Below are 18,538 nucleotides of genomic sequence, written 5' to 3' on the forward strand. Positions count from 1 at the left end.
CTGCCGGCTGACTGCAGTTTGGCAGTTCAAATCTCACCAGCCTCAAGGTTGACTCAACCTTCCTGTTCTGACCCAGCCTCAGAAGAAACAAGAAACAGACTCCTTGTCATGAAAAACCCCTCTTTATTTACCTCTTGTGAATTAATGGTGTTCACCCACCGAAAAGTCCAGGCAAGAGTCCTTCAAGGAGTTAACTGCAGCAACAGACCTTATCAGTTCCTTGCGATAATTGCAAGGATTTTACCGACCTGGGAAGGATGGAAGGTTGAGTCAACCTTGAGCCGGTGAGGATCGAACTCCTGGCAGTCGGCAGAGTCAACCTGCAATACTGCACTCTAACCACTGCACTACCGTGGCTCTAAAAGTCAACCCTCCCCATGTTTGAGGGGTTGGCCACCTGGTCCTTCCCTGAGAACCCCACAGTCCCCCAACCTTTCTGCTTTTCTGAGGTCCCACCACTTACCAATGGGGGCCCTTCCCTCCACAGGGACATCAAGCCGGACAATATTCTGATTGACACCAGTGGGCACATCCGCCTGGCGGACTTTGGGTCCTGCCTTCGCCTGGCTCCGGACGGCACGGTGAGCTTGGCCTGGGGTCTGATGGGGATCGGCGTCCAGGACTGATTGGGGAAGGCTGGCCTGGATGGTGTAGACAGGCCCCCCCCGGCAGTGAACTAGGGTCTTTGCCAGTATATCGTAGGCACCAGCTTTGGTGGGAACCAGTTCATTTCCTGAAGATGGTCTGTTTAGTTGCACATGGCACGTTTTGTTAAACTAAGACCAAGTTTAGAGCGCACCCAAGTTTAGAATTAAGCCAGGTTTAGAGCTAAACCAGGTTTAGAGTTAAGCCAGGTTTAGATTTTTTAGATTTTAGATTTTTAAATTTTATTACATTTCTATACCACCCTTCTCCCAAAGGACTCAGGGCGGTGTACAGCCATATTAAAACAAACCCATCACAAAAATTAAAAACCGTTAAAATAAATTAAAGCAATTTGGCCGTTATTAAAACCCTTAGCTAAAACCCCTTTAAAACCAATTAAAACCCATTAAAATTAATTTATTTGGTCAGGCCGGCTTGATTGAACAATAGAGTCTTCAGAGCACGACGGAAGGTGCGGAGGTCGGGGATCCTTCGTATGTCTGGGGGCAGCTCATCCCATAGGACAGGAGCCCCCACAGAGAAGGCTCTCCCCTTGGGGGTCGCCAGCCGACATTGCTTGGCCGACGGCACCCTGAGGAGGCCCTCTCTGTGAGAGCGTATCGGACGGTGGGAGGCATTCGGTGGTAGAAGGCGGTCCTGTAGGTATCCTGGTCCTAAGCCATGGAGCGCTTTGAAGATGGTGACTAGCACCTTGAAACGCACCCGGAAGACCACTGGGAACCAGTGCAGCTCGCGCAAGAGAGGTGTTACCCGGGAGCGACGAGTCGCTTCCCTAACCACTCGCGCGGCTACATTCTGGACCAGTTGGAGCCTCCGGGTGCTCCTCAAGGGGAGCTCCATGTAGAGAGCGTTACAGTAGTCCAGACGGGAAGTGAGAAGGGCATGAGTGACCATGCATAAGGCATCCCGATCCAGAAAGAGACGCAACTGGGAAATCAGGCGAACCTGATAGAAAGCCCCCCTGGCCACGGCCGTCATATGATTGTCTAAAGACAGCCACGTATCCAGGAGGATGCCCAGGTTGCGAACCCTCTCTGAGGGGGACAAGATCTCCTCCCCAATAGCCAGCGATGGTATCAGTTGGCTATATCGGGGCGCCGGAAACCACAGCCACTCGGTCTTGGAGGGGTTGAGTCTGAGCCTGTTCCTTCCCATCCAGATCCGCACGGCCTCCAGGCAACGGGATATCATGTCAAGGGCATCATTGGGGTGGTCTGGGGTAGAAATGTACAGCTGTGTGTAATCTGCATACAGTTGACACTTCACCCCAAAACCACGGATGATCTCGCCCAGCGGCTTCACATAAATGTTGAACAGGAGGGGCAAGAGGACTGACCCCTGCGGCACCCCACAAGTAAGGTGCCTCGAGGTCGACCTCTGCCCCCCTGCCAACACAAACTGTGAACGGTCAGAGAGGAAGGAGGAGAACCACCAAAGCACGGTGCCTCCCACTCCCAGTCCCCCCAACCGATGCAGCATGATACCATGATCGATGGTATCAAAAGCCGCTGAGAGATCGAGGAGGACCAGGACTGAGGAACAATCCCAACGAGCCCTCCAAAGATCATCAACCAATGCAATCAATGCCGTTTCCGTGCCATATCCCGCCCTGAAGCCCAACTGGCATGGATCTAGATAGATGGCTTCATCCAGGAACCGAGGAAGCTGTCTCGCCACCACACTCTCAACAACCTTCGCCACAAAGCGAAGGTTGGAGACCGGACGGTAATTAGCTAATACAGCCGGGTCCAGGGAAGGCTTCTTGAGGAGGGGCCTCACCACCGCCTCTTTCAAGGCAGCGGGAAAGGCACCCTCACTCAGAGAAGCAGTTATAATCCCCTGGAGCCAGCCTCGTGTAACTTCCCGGGAGGCCAGCACCAACCAGGAGGGACACGGGTCCAATAAACATGTGGTAGCGTTAAGCCTCCCCAAAATCCTGTCCACGTCCTCGGGAGCTACAGGGTCAAACTCCTCCCAGATAACACTCTCAAGATCCACCCTATCATCCCATCCGAGGCTACCCAATCGGAGTCCAGGCCATCCTGAATCTGAGCAATTTTATCATGCAGATATTGCACAAAATTCTCAACTCTACCCTTAGAGTTAAGCCAGGTTCAGAATTAAGCCAGGTTTAGAGCCAAGCCAAGTTTAGAGCTAAACTGGGCTTAGAGCTAAACCAGGTTTAGAGGCTAAGACAGTGTTAGAGTTAAACCAGGTTCAGAGTTAAGCCGATTCTGAAAACTAGCCAAAAACACTCTCTAACAGTAGGGGTCTACTGTAGGGGTCTAGACACAACACGGAGTGTGCTTGTGTGTCAAATGATACCACGTGATGATGTCATCAAGCCTTACGTAGACTTCCACAGAGGGCATCAGGTATGCTGCAAATAAATAAGCATTTGTATAAAGCAGGGGTGGGCAAATGTGGCTCTTTTACAACCTGTGGACTTCAACTCCCAGAATTCCTGAGACAGCTGTCTCAGGAATTCTGGGAGTTGAAGTCCACAGGTTGTAAAAGAGCCACATTTGCCCACCCCGGTATAAAGCAACATTTTTTTCAACCTTGGTACCTTTAAGATACGTGGACCTCAACTCCCAGAATCCCATGCTGGCTGGGGAATTCTGGGAGTTGAAGTCCACCCTTCCAAAAGTTGCCGAGTTTGAAAAACACGGATCTAAAAGGCTCTTTAGATCTTAATCCAAAGGATAAATTTGAAAGGTGGCAGAATCTGAACTCGGGCTCTGTTTTCTTTCCTCCCCCCTCCCCCTCCCTCTCCCCCCTTGATGTAAAAAAGATGTGGAGACTCTGGAAAGAGTGCAGAGAAGAGCAACAAAGATGATTAGGGAGCTGGAGGTCAAAACATATGAAGAAAAATTGCAGGAACTGGGTAGGCCTAGTTTAATGAAAAGAAGGACCAGGGGAGACATGAGAGCAGTCTTCCAGTATCTCAGGGGCTGCCCCAAAGAAGAGGGAGTCAAGCTATTCTCCAAAGCACCTGAGGGTAGAAGAAGAAGCAATGGGTGGAAACTAATCAAGGAGAGAAGCAACTTAGAACTAAGGAGAAAATTTCCTGATAGTTAGAACAATTAACCTGTAGAACAACTTGCCTCCAGAAATTGTAAATGCTCCAACACTGGAAGTTTTAAAGAAGATGTTGGGTAACTATTTGTCTGAAGCAATGTAGAGATTCCTGCATAAGAAGAGGGTTGGACTAGAAGACCTCCAAGGTCCCTTCCAACTCTGTGATTCTATTCTATACTGCTCTCCCAGGTGGAGTCCTCGGTGGCGGTGGGCACCCCCGATTATATCTCCCCAGAGATCCTGCAAGCCATGGAGGACCGCAAGGGCAAATACGGCCCCGAGTGTGACTGGTGGTCTCTGGGGGTCTGCATGTACGAGCTGCTTTTCGGGGAAACCCCTTTCTACGCCGAATCCCTGGTGGAGACGTACGGCAAGATCATGAACCACGAGGTGAGTCACGTGGGCACCGTAGGTGAGGAAGGCCGCAGGAGGCAAATGAAGGCAGTTTATCTTAGAGAGAATGGTTTTTTTAAAACGTTTTACAGGTGGTCCTCAACTTACGACCACAATGGAGCCAGTGGTGGGATTCAAATAATTTAACAATAATTTAACAACCAGTTCTCTGCCCTAATGGGCGTGGCCATGGTGGTGTGACAGGCAGCCCTCGGCCTCCTGCACCCCCCTGGGAGCAAAAACTGGCCATGGGGGGGGACACGCCGTCCCCCCTCCCACATGCCCCATTTTGGGCCTAGTAGGCCTTCCTAACTCCATTTTACCTGGGAGCCAAAATGGGGCGCGTGGGGAGTCCTAGAAGGGGCAGGGCGGGGCCAGCCAGAAATTTAACTACCGATTCACCCGAGCCGGCTGAATCCCATCACTGGGATCCCAGTGAAAATCACTGACAGCTAAGCGAGACAGTTGTGAAGCGATTGTGCCCCCATTTTTACGACCTTCCTTGCCACTGTTGTTAAGTGAAGCGCTGCTGCTGTTAAGTTAGTAACACGGTTGCTAAGCGAATCTGGCTTCCCCCACTGACTTGGCTTGTCAGAAAGGTCGCAAAAGAGGATCAACACGATCCCAGGACACTGCGACTGTCGTAAAATACGAGTCAGTTGCCGAGACTCTGAATTTTGATCACACATGCCATAAGGGATGCTGCAACGGTCGTAAGTTTGAAAAACAGTTATGAGTCATTTTTTTTTTCAGTGCCTTCAAACGGTCACCAAATGAACCGTTGTAAGTCGAGGCTACCTGTATTTACTTGTTTGCAAGTGCTTATGCAGACATGATTGCCAAACACTGGTTCGCAATTGGTTTCAAGGAACAGCCAACACCCCAGAAGATAAACTCAGGATCCCAAAAGATCTTGACAGACTTGAAATGTCCACAAAAAAAAAAAAAAAAATTGGTTGCAGAACCGGTGCCAATTTTTTGGAGATGTCTATAACAATTATTGGAAAAATACTCCAATTAAAAAAAATATTGGAAAAATTTACTCACATTTTTATCAGCTTTCCACGCATGTCAATTAGGGAGTGACCCTAACCGTTTGAGATCATGTATTTTCATAACAGGGATGTTATTATTCAAGATTGATGTCAGTATTATTTTTAATTTATTGTATGTCTATTGCTGGTCGAGGACCGTAATAAAGTTTTTATTCTTAGGACAGACTTGAACAATGGGGCCTTATCCAACAAAATGAAATTTAATGGGGAGAAAAGCAAATTTTCTACATTTAGGCAGGGAAAAAAAACAAAGGTACTAAGTACAGATTAGGCGAGACCTGGCTCTGAAACAGTGAGAGGGACCTTGGAGTCAGATAGACAGATTATAACAGATTAACAGAGTCGGAAAGGGACCTTGTAGGTCATCTAGTCCAACCCCCCACCCAAGCAGGAGACCCTACACCATTTCTGACAGGTGGCAGTCCAGTGTCTTCTTGGAAAGCCTCCGGGGATGAGGCTCCCACAACATGAGCCCTTAAACATGAGCCAGCCGTGTGCAGCAGCAGCTAAAAAAACCTAATACAATCCTTGGTTGTATAAATAGAGGCATAGAATCACGTGAAGTATTAGTATAAAATTTTATAAAACCTTGGTATGGCCACATCTGAAATTCTGCATCTAGTTTTGGTCCCCGCATTACAATAAAGAGGTTGGGATTTTGGAAAAAGTGCAGAGAAAGGCAACTAAGAGGATTAAAAGGCCCGGAGACTAAAATATAGGAAGAACGGCTGCAGGATTTGGGTCTGGCTAGTCTAAAGAAAAGAAGAATTAGGGGTGACATGATAGCAGTCTTCCCGTATTGGAGGGGCTTCCCCCAAAGAGGAGGAGGAGGTCAAATTATTCTCCAAAGCACCAGAAGGCAGGACAAGAAACAACAGGTGGAAACTAATCAAGGAGAAAAGCAACCTGGAATTCAGGAGAAACTTCCTAACAGTGAGAATTAACCAGTGGAACTGCTTGCCACCAGAAGTTGTGAGTGTTCCATCCCTGGAGGTTTTTAAGAAGAGACTGGACAGCCACTTGTCTGAAATGCTATAGGATCTCCTGCTTGAGCAGGGGGCTGGACTAGAAGACCTCCAAGGTCCCTTCGTACATCTTCCATTTGTCGGGCTCAGCAGCTGGATTTTGCACCCGTTCAGTAGCTGATGGACTGCACTTTTTTGCCTTGGGCAAAAATTCAGGCAACTCCCTCCCTGAGTCAAATTGGCTGCCAGCCTTGGGTGTGAGCGCTCCCACTTCCCTTCCCAACACAGCTTGGCTCGCTTTTCACGAGTCACCTCAAATGATCCCACTGCACGGCCTTTGTCCTGCGTCCAGTAGTGGCACAAACGTATGGCCACCACTCAGCCCAAAATGTCCGTTGCTGAGCGAGACAGCTGTGAAGTGAAGTTTTTGCCCCGTTTTACGACCTTCCTTGCTCAGCTGTTCAGTGAATCACTGCCGTTGTTACTTTGGTAACAAGGTCGTTAAGTGAGTCCAGCTACCCCCGTGGTTTTGCTGGCCAGAAGGTCACAAAAGGGGATTCCGTGACCCCAGGAGGACCACAGCAACTGTCATAACTATGATTCAGTTGCCAAGCATCTGAATTGCAATCACATGACCCATGGAGATGCTGCAACGGTCGTAAGTGTGAAAAACGTTCATAAATTCAGTTTTTTTAAGGCTGTTGCAACTTTGAATGGTCACTAAACGAATGATTGTAAGTCGAGGACTAACTGTAGTCCATTCTTGGAGGGTGAGCTTGCCATTTTAATTCTATTAATGCAGGGTGAATTCTAACAGGTGTGCAACTTTCCTCTTGCCCTTGCTTAAACCCTGATCTGTTGCTTTCACGATCTCGGTTACCTTGCTTAAACCCTGATCTGTTGCTTTCACGATCTCGGTTACCTTGCTTAAACCCCGATCTGTTGCTTTTACGATCTCAATTACTTTGCTTAAACCCCAATCTGTTGCTTTCACGATCTCGGTTACCTTGCTTAAACCCCGATCTGTTGCTTTCACGATCTTGGCTACCTTGCTTAAACCCCGATCTGTTGCTTTCATGATCTCGGTTACCTTGCTTAAACCCCGATCTGTTGCTTTCATGATCTCGGTTACCTTGCTTAAACCCCGATCTGTTGCTTTCACGATCTCGTTCACGATCTTGGTTACCTTGCTTAAACCCCGATCTGTTGCTTTCACGATCTCGACTACCTTGCTTAAACCCCGATCTGTTGCTTTCACGATCTCGACTACCTTGCTTAAACCCCGATCTGTTGCTTTCACGATCTCGTTCACGATCTTGGTTACCTTGCTTAAACCCCGATCTGTTGCTTTCACGATCTCGGCTACCTTGCTTAAACCCCGATCTCTTGCTTTCACGATCTCGATTACCTTGCTTAAACCCCGATCTGTTGCTTTCACGATCTCGGCTACCTTGCTTAAACCCCGATCTGTTGCTTTCACAATCTCGATTACCTTGCTTAAACCCCGATCTGTTGCTTTCACGATCTTGGTTACCTTGCTTAAACCCCGATCTGTTGCTTTCACGATCTCGGCTACCTTGCTTAAACCCCGATCTGTTGCTTTCACGATCTCGGTTACCTTGCTTAAACCCCGATCTGTTGCTTTCACGATCTCGGCTACCTTGCTTAAACCCCGATCTGTTGCTTTCACGATCTCAGTTACCGTGCTTAAACCCTGATCTGTTGCTTTCATGATCCCAATTAGTCCAGGAATTTTGGTTTCTGGAGTCCTTGGTGGAGCACAGCGCCCCCTATCGATACCAGCTGCCCAAGGGTAGCAGATAGACCCCCCTGAGATGTCGGAGACCCCGTTGCATCCCCCCTTCTGTTTCCTCTTCCAGGACCACCTGCAGTTCCCCACGGATATCACCGACGTCTCGGAGAGCGCCAAGGACCTGATCCGCGAACTCTTGTGCCGCCAAGAAGTCCGTCTGGGCCAGAAGGGCATCGAGGACTTCACGCGCCACCCCTTCTTCGAGGGCATCGCCTGGGAGGACCTCCGCAAGAGCCCTCCCCCCTTGGTCCCCGAGGTGGCCAGTCCGGCCGACACCTCCAACTTCGATGTCGACGACGACACCCTCAAAGAAGCGGTAACGATCCGTGACGGTGCTTGCGAATGAGTGCGGATGCCAAGGGCCCATGCCAGGCTGCTGGGAGGGGGCGCGTATGAGATGGGCAGGAACCCCAGCAGTTGCCAAGCAGACCCTGACCTCCCTGCCCAAGAAAGGGGTGCGGGTGGCCAAATTTGAGGGCTGATAGAAACCTGAGATGCCACGGCAGGCTGGCAAGCCACGCTTGGTGCCACTGCCTCGGTTGCAGGCTCCACATGTGGTCAGACCTAAACCCAAAGATGCCACTGAAATCCAGTCTAATCCAGTCCTTTATTTGCTTACACTTTAGACTTAAACTCAGAATAATTTTATTATTGTCATTTTGAATGTATGTTAATCGGCATACGTTAAAATGAAATTTCGTCGCATCCAGCTCTCAAACCCAGGTAGTCCTTGACTTATGACTTAGGACATCATCCATGCCACCCCTTTGGGAGTGAATGGGAAAGTAGGGAGTCACCGGGTGGGGAGGGGAGGTTGCTGCTAGAAAAACAAAACATTCACATGGACCCTTCAATAACAAATAGTCCTCCGTTTAGGACCATAATCGAGCCCAGAATTATGCTGGTAAATTATGTTGCTCGCTAAGCGGGATGCCGTGCAGTTAGTCCTCAACGTACGACCACAATTGAGCCCAACATTTCTGTTGCTAAGCAAGACAGTTGTTAAGTGAATTTTGCCCCATTTTACAACCTTTCTTGCCACGGTTGTTAAGTGAATCGCTGCAATTGTTAACGTTAGTAACATAGCAATAGCTCTTAGACTTATATACAGCTTCATAATGCTTTCCAGCCCTCTCTAAGCGGTTTACAGAGTCAGCCTCTTGCCCCCAACTATCTGGGTCCTCATTTTACTGACCTGGGAAGGACAGAAGGCTGAGTCAACCTTGAGCTGGTCAGGATTGAACTGATGGCAGTCAGCAGAATTAGCCTGCAATCCTGCATTCTGACCAGTGCACCACCATAGGATTAGACTAGAACAGAACAGAACAGAACAGAATAGGGAAGAGAAGAGAAGAATGGAATGGAATGGAATAGAATATAGAATATAGAATATAGAATATAGAATATAGAATATAGAATATAGAATATAGAATATAGAATATAGAATATAGAATATAGAATATAGAATATAGAATAGAAATAAAGAATTTACAATTTAGAATAGAATAGAAATATAGAATTTACAATTTAGAATAGAATTCAATAGAATTGAATAGAATAGAATTCAGAATAGAATGGAGTGGAGTAGAATAATAACTTTATTGTCACTTTGAATGTACACTAATTGGCATACATTAAAATGAAATTTCGTTGCATACAGCACTCAAAGTGTCACCACCTCTAATATACACTACATAAACATGACAAGATGTATAAATAAATACAAAATTATGTATATACCCACATATATTATATGACACAGAGAAACAACACAGTCTAGTTTGGATGTTTACATGTACATGCCGAGAGAAACGAATCTTGTGAGTTTACAAGATCAATGGCATAAGGAGCAAAGCTGTTACAGAATCTGGTAGTCCTGCTAGAAATCCTTCGAAACCTCCTCTCAGAGGGGAGCAACAGAAACAAAACGTGGAGTGGGTGTGTGGGGTCTCTAACAATGCTTCGAGCTCTAAGCACATAGCGCTTATAAGTAGCATCTTGAATAACGGGAAGTGAGCTTCATATGATCTTCTCCACTGTCCTTACCACTCTCTGTAGGGACTTTCTATCTGAGGCACTGCAGCCACCAAACCAAACAGGGATGCAGTTTGTTTAAAACGCTCTCCATCGTGCCTCTGTAGAAAGTAAAAAGAACAGAGCTGTCAGGGAAGTAGGCAGAATCCCTTGTCCACAGTGGATGCTTTTTGCTAGAAACTGGAAGTAACCCCCAGTTTCCGACAAAAAAATGTTGCAAATTGTGATGACATGATGGTGGGATGCTGCAAATAGCTATCAACGCCAAAGCCCCAAATGCGATCACATTATTGGGGGATGCCAGTGGAAGTTCAAATCCGGGTTTAAGAACCCCTGGGGAGGTCCATCGTAACTTTGTAAGTCGAGGACTATTGTAGTGGCCCCTGCAACGAGGCGTAGGATAAAATGGAAGTAGTGGCGCGAACACTGTGCAAATACTAGGACATGAGTGCCTGCACCAATGTCGGTTACACCAATACATAAATGCAGGATGATATTATCCTGCGGGGGGCCGTTGTTTAAGCTTCATTCTAGCTGGCTGCACACACCGATGACTTTTTAAGTCATTTTGCAAGGTCAAAAAGCAGGAGCAACTGAATATTTTGAAAAAAAAAATGCAGAACATTTATCTCTTAGAGTTTAGGGCAGTGATGGCTAACCTTTTTGCCGTCGTGTGCCAAAAACAGAGGGAGTGTGAGGGGCTCGTGCGCGCGTGTGTCCACACCCATAATTCAATGTGCCCCGGGCCGTTTCCGGCCTCGGGGGGTGGTGGGGAAGGCCGTTTTCACTCTCCCCAGGCTCCTAGAAAGCCTTTGGAGCCTAGGGGGAGGAAAAAACGGGCCTTCCTCACCACCCCCCTGGAGGCCCTCCAGAAGCCGGAAGGCCCGAAAATCAGCTGGCCGGCGAGTACATGCGCACTGCAGCTGTGCTCGGGCAATGCTCGTGTGCCCGCCAATATGGCTCTGCGTGCCACCTGTGGCACCCATGCCATCAGTTCGCCATCACGGGCTTAGGGTTTCCCAACTTTGAGCACTTTAAGGCGCGTGGACTTCAACTCCCAGAATTCCCCAGCCAGCTAAGTCCCGACTAACTAAGCTGGCTGGGGAATTCTGGGAGTTGAAGTCCACCTACCTTAAAGTGCTCAAGGTTGGGAAACCCTATCTTAGAGTCTCCCCCAGATCATTGGGCGGCCATGTTACTGACTGTATGTGTATGTGTGGCTGTGCAACAGGGAAAGGGCTCCTCTGTTTGTTTATTTATTTTTTAATTTTCAAAAAACCTTTATTAAAATTTAAAATATTAAAATGCAAATACATCTGTAACAAAAATAGGTCCATGGTAGTTGCACAATCCAACGTCGTTCTAACAGTACACAAAAACTTAACTCTATTCCTATATTCTCAGATATTCCTTCTTGATCAAATATATGTAAACACAATTGATGTCTTATTTTGATCTATATATTTCCTATTTTTATTTTCTATCCATGGATACCAGTTTTCCCAAGCTGAATAATATTCCAAGTCTTCCTTATTATTTAATGCTATAGTAAGTTTGTCCATTTCTGCACATTCAAAAATTTTCCGGATTTTTACACCATCTGTCGGTGTAGTGGACATTTTCCAGGCTTGTGCGAGTACAATTCTCGCTGCTGTAGTAATATGAATGATCAAATATTTAATCTTTTTAGAGTATTTTTCTTTAATGATCCCCAGAAGAAACAGTTCAGGCTTCAATTCTATTGGGCAATGTGTAATTTCATTTAACAATTTTTGTATTTTAATCAGGGGTAAAATGCTCCCGGTTCGGACCGGATCGCCCGATCCAGTAGCGATGGCTGTGGGTGGTTCGGAGAACCGGTAGCAAAAATCCCTGTCCCCCCCCCCCCACGTGCCCAGCTGAGCCGCACAATCATCAGAGGCTTTTTTTAAAAAAATTTAAAAGCATTTTTTCTACAACCTCTTCGGCCTAAAGAATGCTTTTAAAAATAAAAAAAAAAAGCCTCTGATTATCGCGCGGCTCAGCTGGGATCGTCAGAGGCTTTTAAAAGCATTTTTTCTACAACTTCTTCAGCCGAAGAGGTTGTAGAAAAAAATGCTTTTAAAAGCCTCTGACGGATCAGGCAACTCAGCTTGGATCGTCAGAGGCTTTTAAAAGCATTTTTTCTACAACTTCTTCAGCCGAAGAGGTTGTAGAAAAAAATGCTTTTAAAAGCCTCTGACGGATCAGGCAACTCAGCTGGGATCATCAGAGGCTTTTAAAAGCATTTTTTCTACAACTTCTTCAATCGAAGAGGTTGTAGAAAAAATGCTTTTAAAAGCCTCTGATGATCCCAGCTGAGTTGCCTGATCGTCAGAGGCTTTTAAAAGCATTTTTTCTGCGACCTCTTAAGGTTGTAGAAAAAATGCTTTTAAAAGTAAAAGAAAAAGAAAAAAGTTGGCCACGCCCACCCAGTCACATTAACCCACCACCACCAAGCCATGCCCACAGAACCGGTAATAACAAATTTTACATTTCACCACTGACACAGACCCTTCAAGGAACCCCCTGCAAGATAGCGACATCCAGCCCTTCATGACCCCTTCTGTCCTTGCTTGCATATCCAGGAGGGTTGTGGGCATTTGGGGAGGAAAAATGGTCCCTGATCTTCTTCCTCCAATCCTGATTTTTTAGGAGACGCTCCCGCCGATCTCCCACGCCTCATTCTCGGCCCACCACCTCCCCTTCGTCGGATTCACCTACACCTCCGGGATGTGAGTACGGTGGCGTTGCTTTGATTTGCATCTTCGTTCCCGCTCGACTGTTCCTTTCTGGTGCTCTGGGCAGCGTGGCGCCTCCAGCTTCAGGAGCAGTCTATCTCAAAAACTGCTGTCAGCCGGCCAATAGGGAGCTGCTGCAGCCATCAACTTTCTGCTTGGCGGGGTGATTTGGTCTTTCAATCTGTTGGGAATTTCTGAGGCTTTCCATAATTTTGATTTTTGCAGACAACCGTGCATGTATTAAAAAGAAGTTCAAAGTGTTAGTCGGGGCTGGTGAACATTCTCCCCACTTCATGGAGGGTCTCTGAATTGTGAAGACAGACAATCCTCAATTTACAATGTTCGAAGCTACAACATCACAGAAAAAAGTGACTTATGACCATTTTTCACATTTAACGACCATTGCAGCACCCTGTGGTCACGTGATCAAAATTTGAGTCAGTTTAACAGCTGACTCATGTTTACGATGGTCGCAGTGTCCCGGGGTCCACGGTTGTTAAGTGAAGCCAGGTTCACTTAACAACCGTGTGAGTCAGAGTGATTCACTTAACAACTGTTGTACAAAACTCACTTAGCCACAGAATTTGGGGCTCGATTGTGGTTATACGTTGAGGACTACGTGTATTACAACACAATATTGTGATTCCCCCACCCCCACCCCTTTTTTTTTTTGGCTGGAGTTTGCAAATTGCAGGCACCGGACCGGCTTAGTCTGTTTCCCAGCAAATAAGTTTTACTGAATGAATTCACGGGAAGGTACTGGAAAAGATAATAAAAAACCAGATCTGCCAACATCTAAAAACGAGTGAAGTAATCACTAGCAGCCAGCAGGGGTTTGTTAAAAACAGATCATGCCAAACCAATCTTATTTTATTCTTTGACATAGTGACTGAATTAGTAGACCAGCGAAATACTGTGGACATAATATACTTAGACTTCAGCAAAGGCATTCAACTAAGTAGACCACAATCTACTTCTTGGTAAGCTAGAAAAAAGTGGGATAAAATAGCTTCACCACCAGATGGATTTGTAACTGGCTGACAAACTGTACTCAACGAGTAGTCCTTAATGGGTCTACGTCTACATGGAGGGAAGTAAGCAGTTGGGTACCACAAGGTTCTGTCTTAGGCCCAGTACTCTTCAATATCTTCATAAACGACTTAGATGAGGGAGTAGAAGGGGAACTCATCAAATTTGTGGATGATACTAAGCTGGCAGGAATAACCAACACCTAGAAAGAGTGCAGAGAAGAGCAACAAGGATGATGAGGGGACTGGAGGCTAAAACATACGATGAATGGTTGCAGGAACTGAGTTATGTCTAGTCTAGGGAAGAGAAGGACCAGGGCAGACAGGAGAGCATCTTCCAGTATTTGAGGGGCTGCCCCAGAGAGGAGGAAGGGGGCCAAGCTATTTTCCAAAGCACCGGAAGGCCAGACAAGGAAGAATGGATGGAAACTGATCAACGAGAGATTCAACCTGGAAATAAGGAGGAATTTTCTGACAGTGAGAACCATCGACCCATGGAACAGAAGTTGCCTTTGGAAGTTGTGGGAGCTTCATCACTGGAGGCTTTCAAGAAGAGACTGGACTGCCATCGGTCAGAAATGGCGTAGGGTCTCCTGCTTGGGCAGGGGGGGTTGGACTAGATGACCTATAAGGTCCCTTCCAACTCTGTTCATCTGTTAAATTAACGGGAAACCTCAGAGCTGCATTATTTTTTAGGAAACCTTAACTGCAATGAGCAGGACCACGAGTGCTCGTGAAGGAGTGTACGCCGTCCCTCCCGAGACCATGGATTTCCCACCCGTGTGCCCCTTCCTGCTTTTCAGAAAGCCCTTTGGTGCAGACTGATTCCTATTGATCCAGAATCGGTTCTGAGCTCCGTGTCCCTGTCCCCCGACAGACCCTTCCCCGAGAGACCTCCGGTGTCCCCCCCTACCAGCTCCAGCATCAGCCGGCTCGAGAAAAGGATCCGTCAGCTGGAACGGGAGAAACTGGAATTGAGTCGAAAACTGCAAGGTAGGTAACTCTGCGGAGAGGAAGAAGGATCCCTTAGAAGCGGTGGCGGAAAAGGGGCCTTCAAGGTCTACTAGTCCAGCCCCCCTTCCCCCAATCAAGCTTTCCTAGCCTTATGGGCTACCCACATTGGAGGCAAGGTAATTTGGGATCAGGTGACATGAGAATGAGAAAGCTAAGCATAGAAAGAGTGCAGAGTCAGTTTAATCACCCCACCCACTCATGAGAATTTCCCCCGGTTCTTCATTAAATGGATTTACACAACCCACTGAATCAGGTTTGAGCCCAAGACGCAGGAACTGCATTTGCACAACATGTCAAGCTTGATTTATTTTGCCTCGCTTAGCGGGTGGGGCCACCCCACCCCGTCGTGTTTGCTTATGGTTCAGGGCACCCTGCCAACCCCGGAATGGATCGAGTGAGTAATGCGATCCAGAAATCCACGGGAGATCTCTTACCCTCTCCTTGCATTCGCCCTGCGCAGATTCTCTGGCGAGATCCCCTTCCAAGACCTCGGCCAAGGACGCGGAGATCCGAAGTCTCCAAAATGAGGTGGCTACTTTGAAGAGGCAATTGACAGGTACTTGTAAAATATTAATTTTGGCAGGGAGTTGTTGTTTCTGGATCGTTTTACTGTCCGGAACAATGAAACGGCAAGCCTTTGATCAACCTTGCCTAGTCTGAGAATTAAAAATGAATTAAAATTCAATTAAAAAGGGATTTGATTAAGTTAGTGGTTGGATGGGAGACCACCAAGAGATCTCAGGCTGAAAAGAGACCTAAAAAGAAAAAGAAAAAAAGGTTAGTTACAAATCACTTCTATATGATTGCCAAGAAAAGTCGCTTTGGTTTCACCAAAAGTCCATTTTTGGGGGGGAATATTTTTTAATTTATTTATAATACAAGTAATGCAAACAATACAAACACATACATACACATCTAAATACAAAAAAGAAAAAAAAATCGAATAATACAGTGCATCCCCCACCCCCGGAGACCATTCCCCCCCCTTATATTTCTTCTTCTATAACAGCTAAAAAATATACAATCTATTCTGAATATGCCCTTATGCCCTCCAAAACAGCATTTATTCTTGAGTAGGTTTATTCCCTTTGCTTTCCACCAACACTGATTTTATAAAATCCCCCCCTCCATTTCATTATAATTGTTTGTTTTAATCATCCTTTTTTAAAATTTAATTTCTGTTGTTAATTTACCGTTTGTTGCCATGCTCTAAATTTCATGATACCATTCATTTCTTTGAATATTCCAATTTTGTCCCCAGTATTTAGCCATCAATAATCTAGCCACCATTATCAAATTTACAATCATTTCTTTTTTTTTTGTTTCATTTATATCCCATTGTTCCACCAGCAACAATAATGCAGTTCTCGGTGACATGTCTAAATTTACATTCAATGGTGCTCTAATTTCTCTAAACACCATGTCCCATATTTTTTGTGCACTATCACAATCCCACCACATGTGCTTATATGTTCCGACTTCTTTCTTGCACTTCCAATATATATTTGTATATTTACCATCGATTTGATTTAGTTTACGTGGTGTTAAATACCACCTCCATATCACTTTATATCCATTCTCCTTAATTCTAACTGACATATTCTTATATACTCGTCTATTCCAAATGTTTTTCCAATCGTTGTCAACAAAAGTCAATCTTAACATTAAGATCACTTTAGAGAAATGTGTCAGGAATTGTGATATTTTCCTCTGCTCTAATCTGTGTGCGAGAAATAGCTGAATATTCTCTCGGTTGTTGCGGGGACGTTGGTAAAACTCCATGATGTCAACGACAGAGCCTGCCTCATCACACAAAGGACACAATTGCACACTTGCGTCATCGTGGTGTCTGATGCAAGTACAGGTGCTCCTCGACTTACGACCACAATAGAGCCCAAATTTTCCCGTTGCTAAGCAAGACGATTGTTCAGTGAGTTTCGACCCATTTTATGACCTTTCTGCCCACAGTTGTTAAGTGAATCGTTGCCATTGTTAAGTGGGTAACATGGTTGTTAAATGAATCTGGCTTCCCCCGATGACAGAAGGTCACAAAAGGGGATCAATCCCACGTTGTCGAGAGGCCAAATGTTGATCATGTGACCACAGAGATGCGGCAATGGTCTTAAATGGAAACATGGATCGTAAGTCATTTTTTTTAGGTGCCATCGTAACTTCAAACGGTCACTAAGCAAATGCCTGTAAGTCGAGGACTACCTGTGCCCTGCATGTTCTGTGTAGGTTGGCCATTGAAAAGAGGATATTAAGGTTCTCTCCCTCTTTCTCTCTCCTTTCTCTCTCCCTCTCCCTCCCTCCCTTCCTCTCCTTTCTCCCTCTCTCTTTCTCTCCCTGTCTCTCTCTCCCTGTCTCTCTCCCTCCCTCCTCTCCCCTCTCTTCCTCCCTCCCTCTCTCTCTCTCCCTCTTTCTCTCCCTGTCTCTCCCTCCCTGTCTCTCTCCCCCATTCCCTCTCTCCCTCTTTCTCTCTCTCTCCCTACCTTTCTCTCTTTCTCCTTTCTCTCTCCCCCACTCCCTCTCTCCCTCTTTCTCTCTCTCTCCCTACCTTTCTCTCTTTCTCCTTTCTCTCTCTCCCTCTCTCTCCCTCTTTCTCTCCCTCTCTCCCTCTCTCTCCCTCCCTCTGTCTCCTTTCTCTCCCTCTCTCTCTCCTTCTCTCCCTCCCTTTCTCTTCCCTTCCCTCCCTTTCTCCTTTCTCTCTCCCTCTCTCCCTCTCTCTCCCTCCCTTTCATTCTCTCTCTCCCTCCCTCTCTCCCCTTTCTCCCTCTCTCCCCTTTCTCCATTCCTCTCTCTCTGTCCCTCTCTCCCTTTCTCTCCCTCCCTTTCTCTTTCCTTCCCTCCCTCTTTCTCCTTTCTCTCATTCTCTCTCCCTCTCTCTCTCTCTCCCTCCCTCTCTCCCCTTTCCCCATCCCTCTCTCTCTCTCCCGCTTTCTCTCCCTCTCTCCCTCCCTTTCTCCCTCTCTCTCCCTCCCTCCCCTCCCTCCCTCTCTCTTTCTCTCCCCTTTCTCTCCGTCCCTCTCTCTCTCCCTTTCTCTGTCTCCCTCTCTCTCTTTCTCTCCCTTCCTCCCTCTCCCCCTCCCTTTCTCTCTCCCTTCTCTCTCTCTCTCCCTCCCTCTCTCCCCTTTCCCCATCCCTCTCTCTCTCTCCCGCTTTCTCTCCCTCTCTCCCTCCCTTTCTCCCTCTCTCTCCCTCCCTCCCCTCCCTCCCTCTCTCTTTCTCTCCCCTTTCTCTCCGTCCCTCTCTCTCTCCCTTTCTCTGTCTCCCTCTCTCTCTTTCTCTCCCTTCCTCCCTCTCCCCCTCCCTTTCTCTCTCCCTTCTCTCTCGCTCTCCCTCTCTTCCGTCTGGCAGAAAATCAGCTGGAGAATGACAAGATGCAGAAACAGTATCACAATCGCATGGCACTGGGTCAGGTGAAGGCGCTGGAGGACCGGGTGATGTTTCTGGAGCAGGAGAACAAGGATGCTCTCCAGGTATACGAAGCAACAACCTTGGTCCCACAAGGGGGTTTCCCAGGCTGCAGTCAAGGAAATGAAATCAGATTGATCTGGCAATAAGATCTTGAGATCAAACAAATCGGGACGTTTAGTAACAAATCGAAATAATAATGCCTGATGAGCATAAAGGGGCAATATAGACTAACACGTTTCATCATTTCAATTATTCTTTCACTCATAAATCAGGGTTTACCAATTTTGGCAACTTTAAGACGCTGGGCTTCAAC

General features: G+C 46.8%; 1 protein-coding gene across 1 annotated transcript in view; it reads left to right on the forward strand.

Annotated features, from left to right (window-relative positions):
* CDC42BPG (CDC42 binding protein kinase gamma) overlaps positions 1-18,538 on the forward strand; it is a 102,794-nt gene that overhangs the window by 38,837 nt on the left and 45,419 nt on the right. The window contains exons 6-12 of the mRNA XM_060691855.2: positions 488-581; positions 3,937-4,137; positions 8,041-8,289; positions 12,681-12,760; positions 14,672-14,787; positions 15,269-15,364; positions 18,166-18,287. Coding sequence (XP_060547838.2) covers positions 488-581; positions 3,937-4,137; positions 8,041-8,289; positions 12,681-12,760; positions 14,672-14,787; positions 15,269-15,364; positions 18,166-18,287 — 958 coding nt within the window. The remainder of the gene's footprint in view (positions 1-487; positions 582-3,936; positions 4,138-8,040; positions 8,290-12,680; positions 12,761-14,671; positions 14,788-15,268; positions 15,365-18,165; positions 18,288-18,538) is intronic.

Source organism: Pantherophis guttatus, chromosome 18 (assembly GCF_059756535.1).
Source record: "Pantherophis guttatus breed Tessera chromosome 18, ASM5975653v1, whole genome shotgun sequence".
Lineage (NCBI taxonomy): Eukaryota > Metazoa > Chordata > Lepidosauria > Squamata > Colubridae > Pantherophis > Pantherophis guttatus.